The sequence below is a fragment of the Halichoerus grypus genome, chromosome 6 (assembly GCF_964656455.1).
Source record: "Halichoerus grypus chromosome 6, mHalGry1.hap1.1, whole genome shotgun sequence".
NCBI lineage: Eukaryota > Metazoa > Chordata > Mammalia > Carnivora > Phocidae > Halichoerus > Halichoerus grypus.
In genome coordinates this window covers 65,702,469-65,718,325 of record NC_135717.1, presented here as the reverse complement: position 1 = coordinate 65,718,325, position 15,857 = coordinate 65,702,469, and the positions used below count along the sequence as shown (strand labels likewise).

At 37.7% G+C, this 15,857-nt stretch overlaps 1 protein-coding gene across 8 annotated transcripts in view; it reads right to left on the bottom strand.

Annotated features, from left to right (window-relative positions):
* ACBD5 (acyl-CoA binding domain containing 5) overlaps positions 1-15,857 on the bottom strand; it is a 41,662-nt gene that overhangs the window by 13,676 nt on the left and 12,129 nt on the right. For 7 of the 8 annotated variants that reach the window (XM_078075278.1, XM_078075276.1, XM_078075277.1 and 4 more), the window contains 5 exons: positions 11,652-11,786; positions 10,121-10,324; positions 8,372-8,478; positions 6,067-6,328; positions 1,521-1,720 (listed from right to left, as the gene is read on the bottom strand). In XM_078075278.1, coding sequence (XP_077931404.1) covers positions 1,521-1,720; positions 6,067-6,328; positions 8,372-8,478; positions 10,121-10,324; positions 11,652-11,786 — 908 coding nt within the window. Of the gene's footprint in view, positions 1-1,520; positions 1,721-2,729; positions 3,071-6,066; positions 6,329-8,371; positions 8,479-10,120; positions 10,325-11,651; positions 11,787-15,857 lie in introns of those variants that run through there. The other variant, XM_078075281.1, reaches the window with a different exon arrangement.

Genomic DNA, 15,857 nt, shown 5'->3' with positions numbered 1-15,857 from the left:
CCCTCTCCCACTCCCCCTGCTGTGTTCCCTCTCTCCCCGTGTCTCTCTCTGTCAAATAAATAAATAAAATCTTTAAAAAAAAAAAATTCTCTGAACAATCCTATGTGATAGGCATTACCAGTATTTCCATTTTATAGATAAGGAAACTGAGGCATAGAGAAGTAAAGTAACCTGACTGAAGACCACACAGTAAGTGGCAGAGATAGGATTTGAATCCAGGTAGTTTGTTCCAAGCTCTGCTACACAGCGCTATCTCCCCTTTCCTTTATGCGTCCACTGCCCAGAAAAGTATCTGGTGTGTGGCCATTCAACAAATATTTATTGAGTGCATGAGCCTCAGGCAGCTTACTGTGATGGAAAGTACATTGCATGAGAAATCTGGAAAGTTTAGGTATAGAGCAGGCTCTGCCCCAATCTCACCTTCTTCCTCTGCTGAACTAGAGGTATTGAACTAAGTTTCCTTTAGTTCTGCAATCTACTACTATTCTATCATCAATTTATTTCTTTTAGTCATCCAAATGAATTATGCAAATTTTAAGGAAAAAGTCTTTAACATGTCAGAATCTTTTTTGATTTGCTTTATGTAAGCTAAGAATAAAAAACTTGTAAAGAAAAAAAATTGAAAGAATTTTTAGCAGAATTTCAATACCATTAAAAACATTAACTGTAAACAAAATACTCTTTAAAAAAGCCACAGAATAGGAGCACCTGGGTGGCTCAGTTGGTTAAGTGTCTGCCTTTGGCTCAGGTCATGATCCCGGGGTCCTGGGATTGAGTCCCACGTTGCACTCCTTGCTCAGCAGGGAGTCTGCTTCTCCCTCTCCTTCCCCTTCTCTCTCTCGCTCTCAAATAAAAAATCTTAAAAAAAAGATTTTACTTTCAAGTAATCTCTACACCCAACATGGGGCCTGAACCCTCAACCCTCAACCCCAACATCAAGAGACCAACACTCCACTGACTGAGCCAGCCAGGCGCCCCTTAACAGCACTAATCCTTCTAATACTAAGCTACCCTACTTCTACCTCCAACATGGTACTGGTAATTTTACACTAAAAAACTTTTTTTATTAAGTGGCAGTTCGCTTTTGGATCAGTCTTTTTTTTTCAAGATTTTTGTTTTGTTTTGTTTTAAAGTAATCTCTACACCCAACATGGGGACCGGACTTGCAACCTTGAGATCAAGAGACGCATGCTCTACCGACTGAGCCAGCCAGGCACCCCTGGGTAAGTCTTTTCTTAAGTAAACAATATTTTCAAAGGCAGATCCTCTTTATTTAATTTTTTTAAATTACTTTATTTTTAAAAAGTAATCTCTCTGCCCTACATGGGGCTTGAACTCACAACACAGAGATCAAGCGTTGCATGTTCTATCGACTATGCCAGCCAAGCACTCCTAAGTCCTTTTTATTTTTTTAAAAATCATTACATTAAATTGATTTGTGTAAATCTGATCAACACAGATTACACTTATATGCTGTTTTACAGGATCAGCAGTGGAGGAAGACAAATTCGAAAGCTCACCTGCGAAGCCGTTAGTGTTTCCAGTTTATGAAGTCTCTGAAGGACGTTCTGCATGTCCTCCTGCAGGCGCATGAGGACGAGAGCAATCTGTTCATTGAGGCTGCCTCTTGACCCTCTATCAGAGCCCCAGCGCTCCCCATCACCTCCGCTTCCTACTTGCCGACCCTTGGATCCTTCGCTCATGTGTGGCATTCTATGCCCTATTTTAAGACAGCAAAATAAGGTAGTTTTAAATAATTCTTATAAAAGTAGCAACAGTGCGTTTTACTCATTTTCCTCTATTATTTCTTTGAGTTCTAAATTTCCAAAGTGGAGTGGAAGCAATCAGGAAGTACACAAAATACAGAGAGCAAAGAAGTAGATATATAAGCTTCTATTTGTATTAATATACTCAATGTTTTTCTTGCTAAGGTTTTATAATGTACTTATTACACTAGCACATGACGAAATGCATGTAATTCACACATAATTTACATACTTGGGCTGCATTCTCAAAAATTCCTTACTAATGGGGCACCTGGGTGGCTCAGTTGTTAGGCGTCTGCCTTCAGTTCAGGTCATGATCCCAGGGTCCTGGGATCGAGCCCCGCATCAAGCTCTCTGCTCAGCGGGAAGCCTGCTTCTCCCTCTCCCACTCCCCCTGCTTGTGTTCCTGCTCTCGCTATGTCTCCCTCTGTCAAATAAATAAATAAAATCTTTAAAAAAAAAAAAATTCCTTACTAATAAGATAACAAGACTGAAAAAATTTGAAGACTGCTTTTAAAAGCTACACTAAAATAGCTATATTTTCCATTTGGGTCATTTTTTATTTCATCACAGTATAAGTCTCTCAAAAGGTTTTGTTTTTTTTTTAAAGGTTTTATTTATTTATTTGACAGAGAGAGACACAGCGAGAGAGGGAACACAAGCAGGGGGAATGGGAGACGGAGAAGCAGGCTTCCCGCGGAGCCGGGAGCCCGATGCAGGGCTTGATCCCAGGACCCTGGGATCATGACCTGAGCCGAAGGCAGACGCTTAATGACTGAGCCACCCAGGCGCCCCTCTCAAAAGGTTTTTTAACGTATTTTTATTATAAATACTATTATACTTATCACTACTATTAAGATTTTGTGTTATAACCATCCATTATTTTTCCTATGCATATATTATAGAATTGGCATTACCCCAACACAAGATTTTGCGTCCTTCTTTTAAAAAATATCATAAACATTTATCTGCATCATTAAATTTTATTTAAAAAACACTGCAACGGCTACATAAATTCCCCAGTAAGACCATGAAGTAATTTACTCAATCATTCTCCAACTTTGGATAATTAGGATGATTCCAAATTTTTGTGATTACAGATTACACTGTGATGAATGTCTTTGTATATAAATTCTTGTCCAGGGCGCCTGCGTGGCTCAGTTGTTAAGCGTCTGCCTTTGGCTCAGGTCATGATCCCAGGGTCCTGGGATCGAGTCCTGCATCGGGCTCCCTGCTCGGCGGGAAGCCTTCTTCTCCCTCTCCCACTCCCCTTGCTTGTGTTCCTGCTCTCGCTGTGTTTCTCTCTGTCAAATAAATAAATAAAATCTTTAAAAAAAATAAAAAATAAAAATAAATTCTTGCCCAAATTTCTGATTTCTTTAGGAAAAACAGAATCAAAAAAGAAGAATTACTGGGTCAAAGGATGACAACTTTGTAGAGGTTCTTTTTTTTTTTTTTTTTTTTGAGAGACAGAGAGAGCACGAGCAGGGGGAAGAGCAGAGGGAGAGGGAGAAGCAGACTTCTCACTGAGGGAGCCTGATGCAGGGCTCGATCCCAGAACACTGGGATCATCACCTGAGCTGAAGGCAGACGCCCAACCCACTGAGCCACGCAGGAGCCCCTTTGTAGAGGTTCTCAATGAGTGTTGCCAAGTTATTTTTCAGAAAGGCTGCAACAGTTTTACACTGCAGCATATAAAAAGCACTACTGTGCAGAAATGGAATATTACAAGTTCTTATCTGTTTGCTAATACAGCGGTAAGTTTTGTTTGTTTGTTTTAAATAATAAATAGGAATCGCCCTTTGGCACCCTGGAGCCCTAGAGTGGCAGCAGGATTCCCAAAGGTGAGCTTGCATCAAGCAGTGTTTTTATAAAAGTGGTCTTGTTAGAGAAACGGAACTGGGGCTGTTTACCAGGTGAAACCCCAAAGAGAACACTGAGGTGCTTATGCCATTTCAAGAACACTTTACTCTTGTATTGAAAGGAAGTAAGTTTTGAAGTGGTTCTTCAGCTGTCAGGAAAGGACCACTTCAGCTATTGGTATGGAATTTGCAAGGGGGGAAAAAAGTGGGATATCTGGTTGGAGGCCTAGTTTTTTCCTGCATCCCTAAGAGACTGAGATATTCTGTGAGGGCCTGTCGGAGGGTACAGAAGGCCCTAGAGAATTAGTCCCATCTCTGCTCACTTTACCATATCCTATGTCACAGTCAGCTTTCAAACCAGCCTTCACAAAGACAGGATTAATCAGACCATTCCCATGTGATGATAATCCCCACCTCCTGTCACGCAATCCAATGATTCATTTTTTTTTTTTCGGAGCACTTATCACCATTTGCAACCAATCTGAATTATTTACTTATTCACTGTCAGCTCCCCTTTACTAGAACATGAGCTCTGGGGAAGGAGGGACTATCTCGTTCTCTACAGCAACCCCAGGAACCCAGAACAGTGCCTGACAAAGAACAGCTCAATAATACTTATTCAATGCTGAGGCAGATTTACTGTGAAGCTCGTGAAGCTTAACTTCAGGGTCTGGCACTTTTATGGACCCCTGTGATTGCCAGGAGTTGTGGTGTTTTATAGGTGGGCTGAAGTCAGGTTATAAATTGGAAGCCTTTCATACATACAATTTTGGTAAATTGCTTAAAGAAAGGGGCCTGAATCCAAGGCTCTAGTAATCGGTTGTGATCTTTCTCTTCTTCGTTAAATACTTACCATTCGGTATGTGTTCAAATGGCTAGTGTTTGAACAATAATTTTCTTTCTTTTTTTTAATATTTTATTTATATATTTGAGAGAGAGAGAGAGCACGAGCAGAGGGGAGGGGCAGAGAGAGAGGGAGCAGACTCCCCGCTGAGCAGGAAGCCCGGCACGGGACTCGATCCCAGGACCCTAGGATCATGACCTGAGCTGAAAGCAGACACTTAACCAACTGAGCCACCCAGGAGCCCTAAACAATAATTTTCTTAATACCATTAATTCTTGGGGCACCTGGGTGACTCAGTCGTCAAGCGTCTGCCTTCGGCTCAGGTCATGATCTCAGGGTCCTGGGATCGAGCCCCACATCAGGCTCCCTGCTCAGCGGGAAGCCTGCTTCTCCCTCTCCCTCACTTGTATTCCCTCTCTCGCTGTGTCTCTCTCTGTCAAATAAATAAATAAAATCTTAAAAAAAAAAAAAATACCATTAATTCTCTCTTTTCTCCCATGTCTTCATTTGTTTTATGCAGATTTTTTTCAACCAGACACATAGATAATCCTTTAACTTTTTATGACCTCATGAAATTATATAGGGATTTTCCTTTTTTCAAGTGTATAACATCATGATTTATAGATTATATATTGCAAAATAATCACCACAATAAGTCCAATTAATATCCGTCACCATTTGCAACCAATCTGAATTATTTTTTTTTTTATAAAAGTGGTCTTGTTAGAGATTACAGATTTTTTTTCCTTGTGGTATCTTTTAAAATTTACTATCTTAGCAATTTTCAAATACCCAATACAGTATGATTAGCAATCGTCACCATGCTGTACATCATATCCCCATGACTTACTTATTTTATAAGTGGAAGTTTTTATCTTTGACCCTTGTCCCATTTCACATCCCCCGCACCTCTGCCTCTGGCAATTATCAATCTATCTATTCTCTATCTATAAGCTTAGTCTTTTTTCTTAGACTCTACATATGAGATCATATGGTATTTATCTTTCCATTAATTCTCTTTTTTGACAGTACCTATTCATTCCTAACTATGAACAATTATAAATTAATATATACTTACTTTTCTTCCCCATTCAACTCTATTCTGTTACCTGATCACGGTACTTTTCTTAATGTTCACCTTTGTCTTGTTAAATGTTCTTTATCTCTACTACTTGATTTGTCAGCTTTAAGAGATATCTTTTGATTTAAGTAAGGAAATGTGGAAAAGACAGAATTCAAATTTTTACCTATAGTAGCAAATAAAAGCAGAAACGCAGCTAGAGGAACCAGTAAGGAATTGCTCGGGGGAAGGGGGGTGACAGAACATAAATTTGGCTACCTCAAAAAACTGCATAAAAGATGGAGAAATAGGGATGTTCCCCACCCCCCCAACCGGTACCTTCAGAGATCAAACTACTATGCCTTGCAGAATCAAAGGAGAGAACTAGGCATAAAGAAAAATGGTCAGATGTTATATAAGGATAATTTTTAACATTTCCTTTGTAGATGGATAGTTCTAATGTCTCTATCTGAAACTTTCCTGTTTTACTAATTAGTTTATAAAGAGTCAGTGAAAACAAAAAAGAATACACACCTCTCCCTCTTCTGACGTTAGAGAAGTCCTCATTTTCTCCACCCCGTCTCTCACGGTGTGGTGCTCCGCTGTTACTCCGGCCATCTTCTCCTCCATGCTTTACTTCACCTTTTCCTTCAACTGCTACCACCTGCATTTCCCCAATGTTGCCTTTTCCAGGAGATCCTTCTTCAGGAAAAGCAGAATATTCCAAGGGCTGATTGGGATCACCATCCAGGTAATCTCGAAATGGTCCAGTGTTTGATGTAAAGCTGTCTAAAGACTACAAATTTAAAACAATACTTAGTTAAAAGCTATAAACATAAGTTTTTATGATAATAGAAGAACTACTGTTCTTATAAAACTTTTTTCATGTTATGATAGGAAATATTTTTCTAAAAAGTTACTCATCTACTGCTTCTTCCTATATGTAGGGAAGAAATGGGATAGAAATGATTTATCATTTGAGCAAAGAATTGAGTAGTTTTGGCAATGAATTGTTCTCATGGGTCAGTCATTCATCCAAGAGATTTTTTTAAAAATGTCTAATCTTGGGAACACCTGAGTGGCTCAGACAGTTAAAAATGTCTACTCTTATTCTAGTTACTATGCTAAACTCTAAGGATAATACGAAGAAAGAGTTAAAAATCTCTGTCTGCAAGAGGCTTCTAGTCTTGGTAAGGGAGTGAAAGAAGTAAGATCACTACAACATAGTTTGATAAGTGTTATGAAAGAGATAGACAATGGGTGCTTGCTACAGGAACTCACGCGAGGGGTGCCATACTGGGGCTGAGTGGAGGCTTCCTGGACGAAATGATATGAACTAAGTAAGTTGGCCATAAAAAAAGAATGAAATTTGGCCATTCTCAACAACATGGATGGACCTAGAGGGTATTAGGCTAAGTGAAATAAGTCAGACAGAGAAAGACAAATACTGTATGATTTCATTTATGTGTGGAATCTGAAAAGCAAACAAAAGCCAAACAACTCTTAAATACAGAAAACTAACTGGTGGTTGCTAGAGGGGAGGTGGATGTGGCAGGGATGGGTGAAATAGATAAAGGGAATTAACAGCTACAAACTTCCAGATGTAAAATAAGTAAGTCTCAGGGCGCCTGAGTGGCTCAGTCGTTAAGCATCCGCCTTCGGCTCAGGTCATGATCCCAGGGTCCTGGGATCGAGCCCTACATCAGGCTCCCTGCTCCACGGGAAGCCTGCTTCTCCCTCTCCCACTCCCCCTGCTTGTGTTCCCTCTCTCGCTGTGTCTCTCTCTGTCAAATAAATAAATAAAATCTTTTAATAAATAAATAAATAAATAAATAAATAAATAAATAAATAAGTCTCAGAGGTGGAAAGTATAGCATAAGAAATATAGTCAACAATATTGTAATAGAGTTGTATGGTAAGTACACTTATCGTGGTGAGCACCGAGTAAGTAATGTACAGAATCATTGAATCAACATGTTGTACACCTAAAACTAATATAATATTGTATGTTAATTATACTTTAAAAAAAAAGTCAGTGTGAAGTACAGATTTATTTGAAAATTATTCACTTTTCTTGACTGTCAATCAATGTTTCAAACATAGGGACTAGCTTTAAGAGTTTACCCTCTGTCTCCCCCATCCCACCTCCCTCAGAATATTTACAAATATAAATATATTATAAATTATAATATTTAAATATTTTTTAATATTCAAGAATATTATATATTTTTAAAATCACAAAAATAATTTTAAATACAAATGTTTAAATATTTTATAGGGGGGCGCCTGTGTGGCTCAGTCATTAAGCGTCTGCCTTCAGCTCAGGTCATGATCCTGGGGTCCTGGGATTGAGCCCTACATCGGGCTCCCTGCTCCGCGGGAAGCCTGCTTCTCCCTCTCCCTCTGCTGCTCCCCCTGCTTGTGTTCCTTCTCTCCCCGTCTCGCTATCAAATAAATAAATAAAATCTTAAAAAAAAATAAATATTTTATAGGTATATTTTCAAAGTGATGAACAACATGTACATCTGCTATTAAAAGAAGTTATGCAGGGTGCCCGGGTGGTTCAGTTCATTAAGTGTCCGACTCTTGATTTTGGCTCAGATCATAATCTGAGGGTTGTGAGATTGAGCCCCACATCAGGCTTGCACTGCGTGTGGAGTCTGCTTGAGGTTCTCTCCCTCCCTCTCTCTCTGCCCCTCCCCCCACCTCCCACATGCGTGCTCTCTTTAAAAAAATAATAATAATAAAATTAAAAATTAAAAAATAAATAAAAGAAGTTATGCACTGAATTCTGATGTATCACTTTGAAAATTTACCAATTAAAAAATGTCATTTTTACCTCTTCTTGTCCAAATTGCTCCATGGAATCACAGTAAACTTCACTGTCTGAATCACTTGTCAAATGCTGAATTCCTGAAACATCTTCAACATGATCATCATTTATATCTGAAAATGAACAAATGATGGAAGAATTATTCTCTAATTGAAGAAAAATGCATTTATTCCATTCTCAAAATTTATCAGCTCTATATTATTTTCATACTGGAGACAAATTTGATTTATTAAGCCATACTTTTTCTTCTAACTTACCAAAACTTTAAATTTAGTTGATAATTTTTATTTGAAAAGATTATAGTTTATCGTGTAATTACACAAAGACACTGTCCATATCAAACTGTACAAAACTTAATAACCTTGTAAGAGAAAACTGACTACCAGCTAGGAGGCCTAAATTGGTATGCAACTATGCAAGTTCAGTTGTTATATTAAATAAGTTTATTTCCTGGTTTTGTGGGTTTTTTTTTTTTTAAGATTTTATTTATTTATTTATTTGACAGAGAGACAGACAGGAGAGAGGGAACACAAGCAGGGGGAGTGGGAGAGGGAGAAGCAGGCTTCCCGCTGAGCAAGGAGCACCACGTGGGGCTCGATCCCAGGACCCTGGGATCATGACCTGAGCCGAAGGCAGACGCTTAACGACTGAGCCACCCAGGCGCCCCTATTTCCTGGTTTCTTGACTGAATTGCAGCAATGTTCATAATTCATCAACTACATACTATAGGCTCACCCCTAGAGTCCTAAGATATGAAAAGACTATAACTTATCTTGCTGAATGGAAAGCAAAGGCATCATATAATCAGAGGTTTAGGTTAAAAGAAACATCAGGAATAAAAGTTAAAAATTTCAAAATTTTAGGGGCGCCTGAGTGGTTCAGTCGTTAAACATCTGCCTTAGGCTCAGGTCACGATCCCAGGGTCCTGGGATCGAGCCCCACATCAGGCTCCCTGCTCCGCGGGGAGCCTGCTTCTCCCTCTCCCACTCCCTCTACTTGTGTTCCCTCTTTCGCTGTGTCTCTCTCTGTCAAATAAATAAATAAAATCTTAAAAAAATTTTTTTTCAAAATTTTATTTTAAAATGCCATACAACACAATAAAAAAAGTCTCAATAAAAATATAAAAGTTGCCCCTAATTCCACTATCTTTCAAAGCTATACACCCTTATAATATTAATAAACCCTAGATATTCCTGAATAAGAGATTTTTATGGGAACTCCTTCCTTCCTTCCTTCCTTCTTTCCTTCCTTCCTTTCTCTCTCTCTCCTCCCTCCCTCCTTCCCTCCCTCCCTTCCTTCCTTCTTTCTTTTTTTGAGTAGGCTCCATGCCCAGTACAAAGCCCAATGTGGGCTCACGACCCTGAGATCAAGACCCAAGCCGAGATCAAGAGTCGAATACCCAACTTCCTGAACCACCCAGGTGCCCCCTGAATAAGAGGTTTTTAAATTCTAAACTGCGGGCTCCTGGGTGGCTCAGTTGGTTAAGCAACTGCCTTCAGCTCAGGTCGTGATCCCGGAGTCCCGGGATCGAGTCCTGCATCGGGCTCCCTGCTCAGCAGGGAGTCTGCTTCTCCCTCTCACCCTACCCCCTCTTGTGCTCTCTCTCTCTCTGTTTCAAATAAATAAAATAAAATCTTTAAAAAATAAATAAATAAATAAATAAATTCTAAACTGCTCCTAAACATCCTAAAATAATGAAAACAATATTCCATTCATAGGCAAGAGGCTGGACAGATAATTATTATGGGACAATACCTTGATGAATGCAGACAGCATCTTTTCCAGTTTGCTCCAAGTTTTCATCCACAGCCTTTATTTCTTCAGCACTTCTGCCATTCAAGGAAGAACCGGCATGAATGTCATTCTGTGTATCCTGAGCAGAGTTGTCTTTATCATAGCCATTAGCAACAATGATTTCCAAATTCTTATGGTCTGCAGATTTCTTCATCATTTTCTTATCTTTTATAGGAAAGTAGGGAGATTCATAAAAGTTCACAGCAGGTCAATTTCTGTATATATGTTCTAATATCAAGTAATCATTTCTCCAACCTACCATAATTCCTTTCATCAGTTTCCTACTTGGAACAGAGAGATGGAGTACTCCTTGAAAAGGGGTTTATTATATGCTGAGAGCACACTCAAAACTGCTTCAGTTCCCTGTAAATCTTCTAGAAGCTATTTTATTTCATTTTATTTTATTTTATTTTATTTTATTTTATTTTATTAAGTAGGCTCCACATCCAACATGAGGCTCAAACTCACAACCCCAAGATCAAGAGTCACATGCTCTACCAACTGAGCCAGCCAGGCTTCCCTAGAACCCCTTTTAAAAGATAACCTCTCAAGGTCTTTACACTCTCTCAAGCATAGGCAAATTGCCTTACAAGACCCAGCAGTACAAAGGGGTCCACATAGTCAATAAAAATATCCTTCAAAGAAGGTATTATTTGTCATATCTTTCTAGAGAGTAAAAGCAAAACTAAGTTGTGCTTGTATCTTTCTGCCTCCCCTTTCTCAAATAGTCTTCCCAAGAATCACTGGTACTCTTACTAACAAGCCCTCCCTCCCCCCGTGCAGTACCCCATGACTCCAAAGTCCCCTCTCCATCAATCCAATTCTCTGGATTCCATTCTATTCTTGTTAAGGTCTGAGAGTTTAAGCTGTCTCCTCTCCTCGGTAACATATGCATAGTCATATTTGGAACAATACCTAAAATGAATACATTTCTTTTTTTTAAGTAAATTCTATGCTCAACATGGGGCCTGAACTCACGACTCTGAGATTAACAGTGGCATGCTCTACCGACTGAGTCAGCCAGGCGCTCCATAAAATGAATACATTTCTAATGCAGCGTTTCAGGCATTACATTTACAGAAGTGGTCTATTCTTGTTAGTGTTCAATTCCATCTATTCTATCTATGCACAAAGTTGACTGTTCCCGTACTTTTGGCCCACAAAAAACTTGGTTATAAGGTCATTAGCCCACATCCCACCATAAACACTATTCTCATACAACACCAAATCAGCCCAAACCGCTCCATATTTTATTTACTTTATTTTATTCCTTTTAAAGATTTTACTTATGCGGCGGGGCAGGGGGTGGTTGGCAGAGGGAGAGGGAGAAGCAGGCCCCCGCAGAGCAGGGAGCCCGATGTGGGGCTCGATCCCAGGACCTCGGGATCATGACCTGAGCTGAAGGCAGATGCTCCACCGACTGAGCCACCCAGGCGCCCCCATACTTTATTTACTTTAATGTTAAATTATTAGCTCATCATCCAAAGATTACCATTATCACTTTGTTCTGCTCCTTTCACTTCTTCTTGGGCCTCTTCTTCCTCAGACTCAGCTCCACTATCACTGCTTTCAGCTTTACCATTAACAGTTTTGGCATTTGGAGTAGAAGTTAGAACATTACCAAGATCTAAAATATGAAATGATCACTTAATCGCTAGTGTTATAACATACAATAAGGCTATAATTTACAAATTATACTGTCATTTACAAATAACTAATAAAATAATTTGGATAAAACTTAAAATTTTTCTTATTCTTTTCTTTGACTATAAGTATACATATATTACATAAACTTCTTCAAGTATCAGTTTACAACAAAAATGACAAAGCTATCTTAAATCCTTTCTAAACAAGACAGAGAATGTTATTTTTAAGTTAATTATCAATCAAAATAGTAAAGTTAGAGATGAATGATCTTCTTTATACACAGTAAATGAAGAGACATTTGCTATATGCTAGCATACTGAAAACAAATATAACAATCTCATCAATATTATAATTGAACTACATTTTAAAATTCTTTCATCCTTTTATTACCTTTAAGATTTTATATTTATCGTTTTTTTAAAGCATCAGTTAATGTGATCAATCACTTAAAAAGGCACATACATTGTTGTGGGTAAATACATCAGAACTTCTCAAACATTAACATGCACAGGAATCACCTGAGATCCAGTTAAAATGCAGATTCTGAATCTGTAAGTCTGGAGTGATGTAAGATTCTGCATTTCTGTAAAGCTCCCCTGTGATGCCAATGCTGTTGGTTACTGGACCTCATTTTGAAATATAGGGAATTACATTTCCATCACTCTTTGAGATAATAAAGGCCTCCTACATGGCTACTGGCCAAAAACAGTGGTCTCCCTCCATAAACTTTTGGGCTCATTTTCACTTATTCAAATGCATTTTGGATGCTTCCCTGCATCCCAAACAACATATTAAATTTCAAAATCTCCATACATCTTAAACAGGAACAAAAGAGTAAGAACTCAACTCTACCATTGCCATTGTGTTCTACTCTCTTTTAGAGAACCATGCAGCATCATAGTTTATGAATCTCCTTGTTCTCTCCCTGACAACCAGAAAAAGCAAGACTAACAAAAACAAAAAAGAAACAAAACAAAAAACAAAAAACCTAAAAACAAGAAAAAAACTAACCAAAAAAACAAAACAAAACAAAAAAACCAAAGAAACAAAAACGCCCACCACTCATGGACATCTTCAACAAAACTAAGCAACAGGGAACCTCTTAAGCCCCCATCAAACGGATGATTGTAGCAAAACTACTTAAGAGCAGCAAAAGCAGCATCACAGCAGTTCTGTGATGACAGGTGTAGAAAGCACAGAGAATTACTAGCAAGCCCTACTCAACATCCAAAAATCAGTTAATGTAATACACCATACTAACAGAATAAAGGACAAAAGCCACATGATTATCACAATAGATGCAGATAAAGCATTTGACAAAAATCAAATACTTTCATGATAATAATGCTAAAGAAATTAAAAATACAAGAGAATTTCCTCAATCTGATAAAGGGCATCTACAAAAATTCACAACAAGCCTCATAATTAATGTTAAATGACTGAATGTTTTTTGCTCCTAAAATAAGGAAGAAAACAAAGAGGTCTGCTTTTGCCATCTCTATTTAATATGGTACTGGAAGTTCTTGCCATGGCAATTAGACAAGAAAAGTAAGTAAAAGGCATCCAGATTGAAAAGGAAAAAGTAAAATGGCCTCTGTTTGCAAATGACATGCTCTCGTATACATGAAATCCTAAGGAATCTACCAAAAAAACCTATTAGAACTAACAAAGGGTTCAGTGAGACTGCAGGATACAAGATCAATAAACAAAACAAAAAAGAAACAAACAAAAAAAACAGATTGTATTTCTACAATCTAACAATGAACAGTCCAAAAATGAAATTAGAAAATAATCTATAATAGCAGCAAAAAGAATAAAATGCTCAGCACTACACCTGACAAAAGGTGTAAGAATTTTATACTGCAAATGACAAAATATTGCCGAAAGAAATTAAAAAACTAAATAAATGGATTGGAAGACAATACTGTTGTGATGACAATACTCCTCAAAATGACCTACAATTCGTTGCAATCCCTATCAGAATCCTAGGTGACCCTTTCTGCAAAAAATTGACAAGCTGATTCTATAATTCAAATGGAAATGCAAAGGATCCAGGATGGTCAAAACAATCCTGAAAAAGGACAAAGTTGGACAGTTCATACTTCCTGATTTCAAAACTACGTACGTATACTATGAAAAAGCCCATATGACACAGATACATCTGTTCTACTGGGCCTAAGTGGCTACTTTTAATACCACTCTCTGTTAAAAAAAAAAAAAAAAAGTCAAGATTGCAAACTATGAAATACCCATATACTTTGACCTTGGCTATTAGATTTCTAATATTATTTCTTACAGATATACCTACCCATATATTAAATGACATTTGTACAGGGTTACTTTCAGCAGCATTTTTTGAAGATTAGAAGAGGAAACAAATATAACACTGTATGTTAACTATACTGAAATTAAAATAAAAAACTTAACATTCCCTTAGAATGTTACAGGTTAAATAAATTATGGTACAGGTCCACATCCCTTATAACCCTTGGATCCAGATATGATTTAAAATCCGGTTTTCTAATTTTGCAAAGGTCATATACCAAAGGTACTATATATTATGTAACACCTCCAACAGAGTCTAAGGCAGCTCCCACTAAAAAACAATAATAAATAAAGTTTTGACAGCAACGCATATGAATAGTCACACAACAATAAAGATTTAAAATAGCCTCATGTCATTTCAGGTCAGGGTCTGCTGCTCAATTAGTTCATGTTCAGTTCTTAATTTTAAAGATACAAGTGGCCACATTAAAACTGTGTATAAGCTGGAAAATATGCAAAACTGATATAGGATTTTGGTTGCCTAAAGTAAATGTTTTGCTCTCAAATGAGTTACAAAAAAAAAAAAAAAATCTGGTTTATCAAGCTTTTTGAATTTTTATTTTATTTTATTTTTTTTTTAAAGATTTTATTTATTTATTTGACAGAGAGAGACACAGCGAGAGAGGGAACACAAGCAGGGGGAGTGGGAGAGGGAGAAGCAGGCTTCCCGCCGAGCAGGGAGCCCGATGTGGGGCTCGATCCCAGGACCCTGGGATCATGACCTGAGCCGAAGGCAGACGCTTAACAACTGAGCCACCCAGGCGCCCCAAGCTTTTTGAATTTTTAAATTATAGCTTAGGGATTATGGACCTGAGCCTTTATTATCATTATTCATTCTTCCTTGTCTTTATAATTAGTTGTTTAAACATTTGCCTCCGGGCCAGCTTAAATACAACTAAAAACAGGTCCAGGTTTATTCTCCTCTGAATCCTAGAAACATGCTTCACACAGAGGAAATACTTAATATTTTTTCTGCATTGACTAGCATGAATTATATGGAAGATTATTTGTTAAAATTTGATTCCTTTAGGCAAATCAGCTATGGAGGATGTGGTTTATGAGCGTTATGCTCAGTGAGCGTATCAGTTACTATCGCAGACACAAACTGTAGATCTTATAACAGACAGGAAGGTAACTGTTCGCAAACCCCTAATTTCTGTCAATTAGTAAAAGATACCTTGTAAATAGGGATGCCAGGAAAATAAAACATATATAATTTTCATTTGAAATAATTCTTACAGGCTCATTTCACTCTGCTTTCTAAAACAACAACAAAAAAATTTAAAGAGCAAATGTTTACAGTTAAGTGCCAGCAAATTTGCCTATTATTCAACTCCTGCTAGTATGTAAAAGATAAGTCTTCCAATTCTTTCCTGAGAACATGAAATTAGAATCTTAAAAAAAAAAAAAAGTCCAAGCTAAGTGAATTCACTGATGTCTTGTTTTAGGTTACTACACTATGTAGTTAAACCATACTATAAACATATCCACGTTAAAATTAGCTAGAAAACCATTTTAGCCATGGCACTGTTAATGTAATCCAGAAAGCAAATCAGAAAGTATGATCCATCAAAATAAAATCATGAATTCTGTTACAATTCTGTATATATTTAGTGAGCCACCTGTCATGTTTTAATAATTGAAGGGTTAAAACTTAAGCATTTATATTTTTGAACTTTATGCAATATACTTGCTTGGAATGAAAACTCTTGAGTGACAAGCTTGT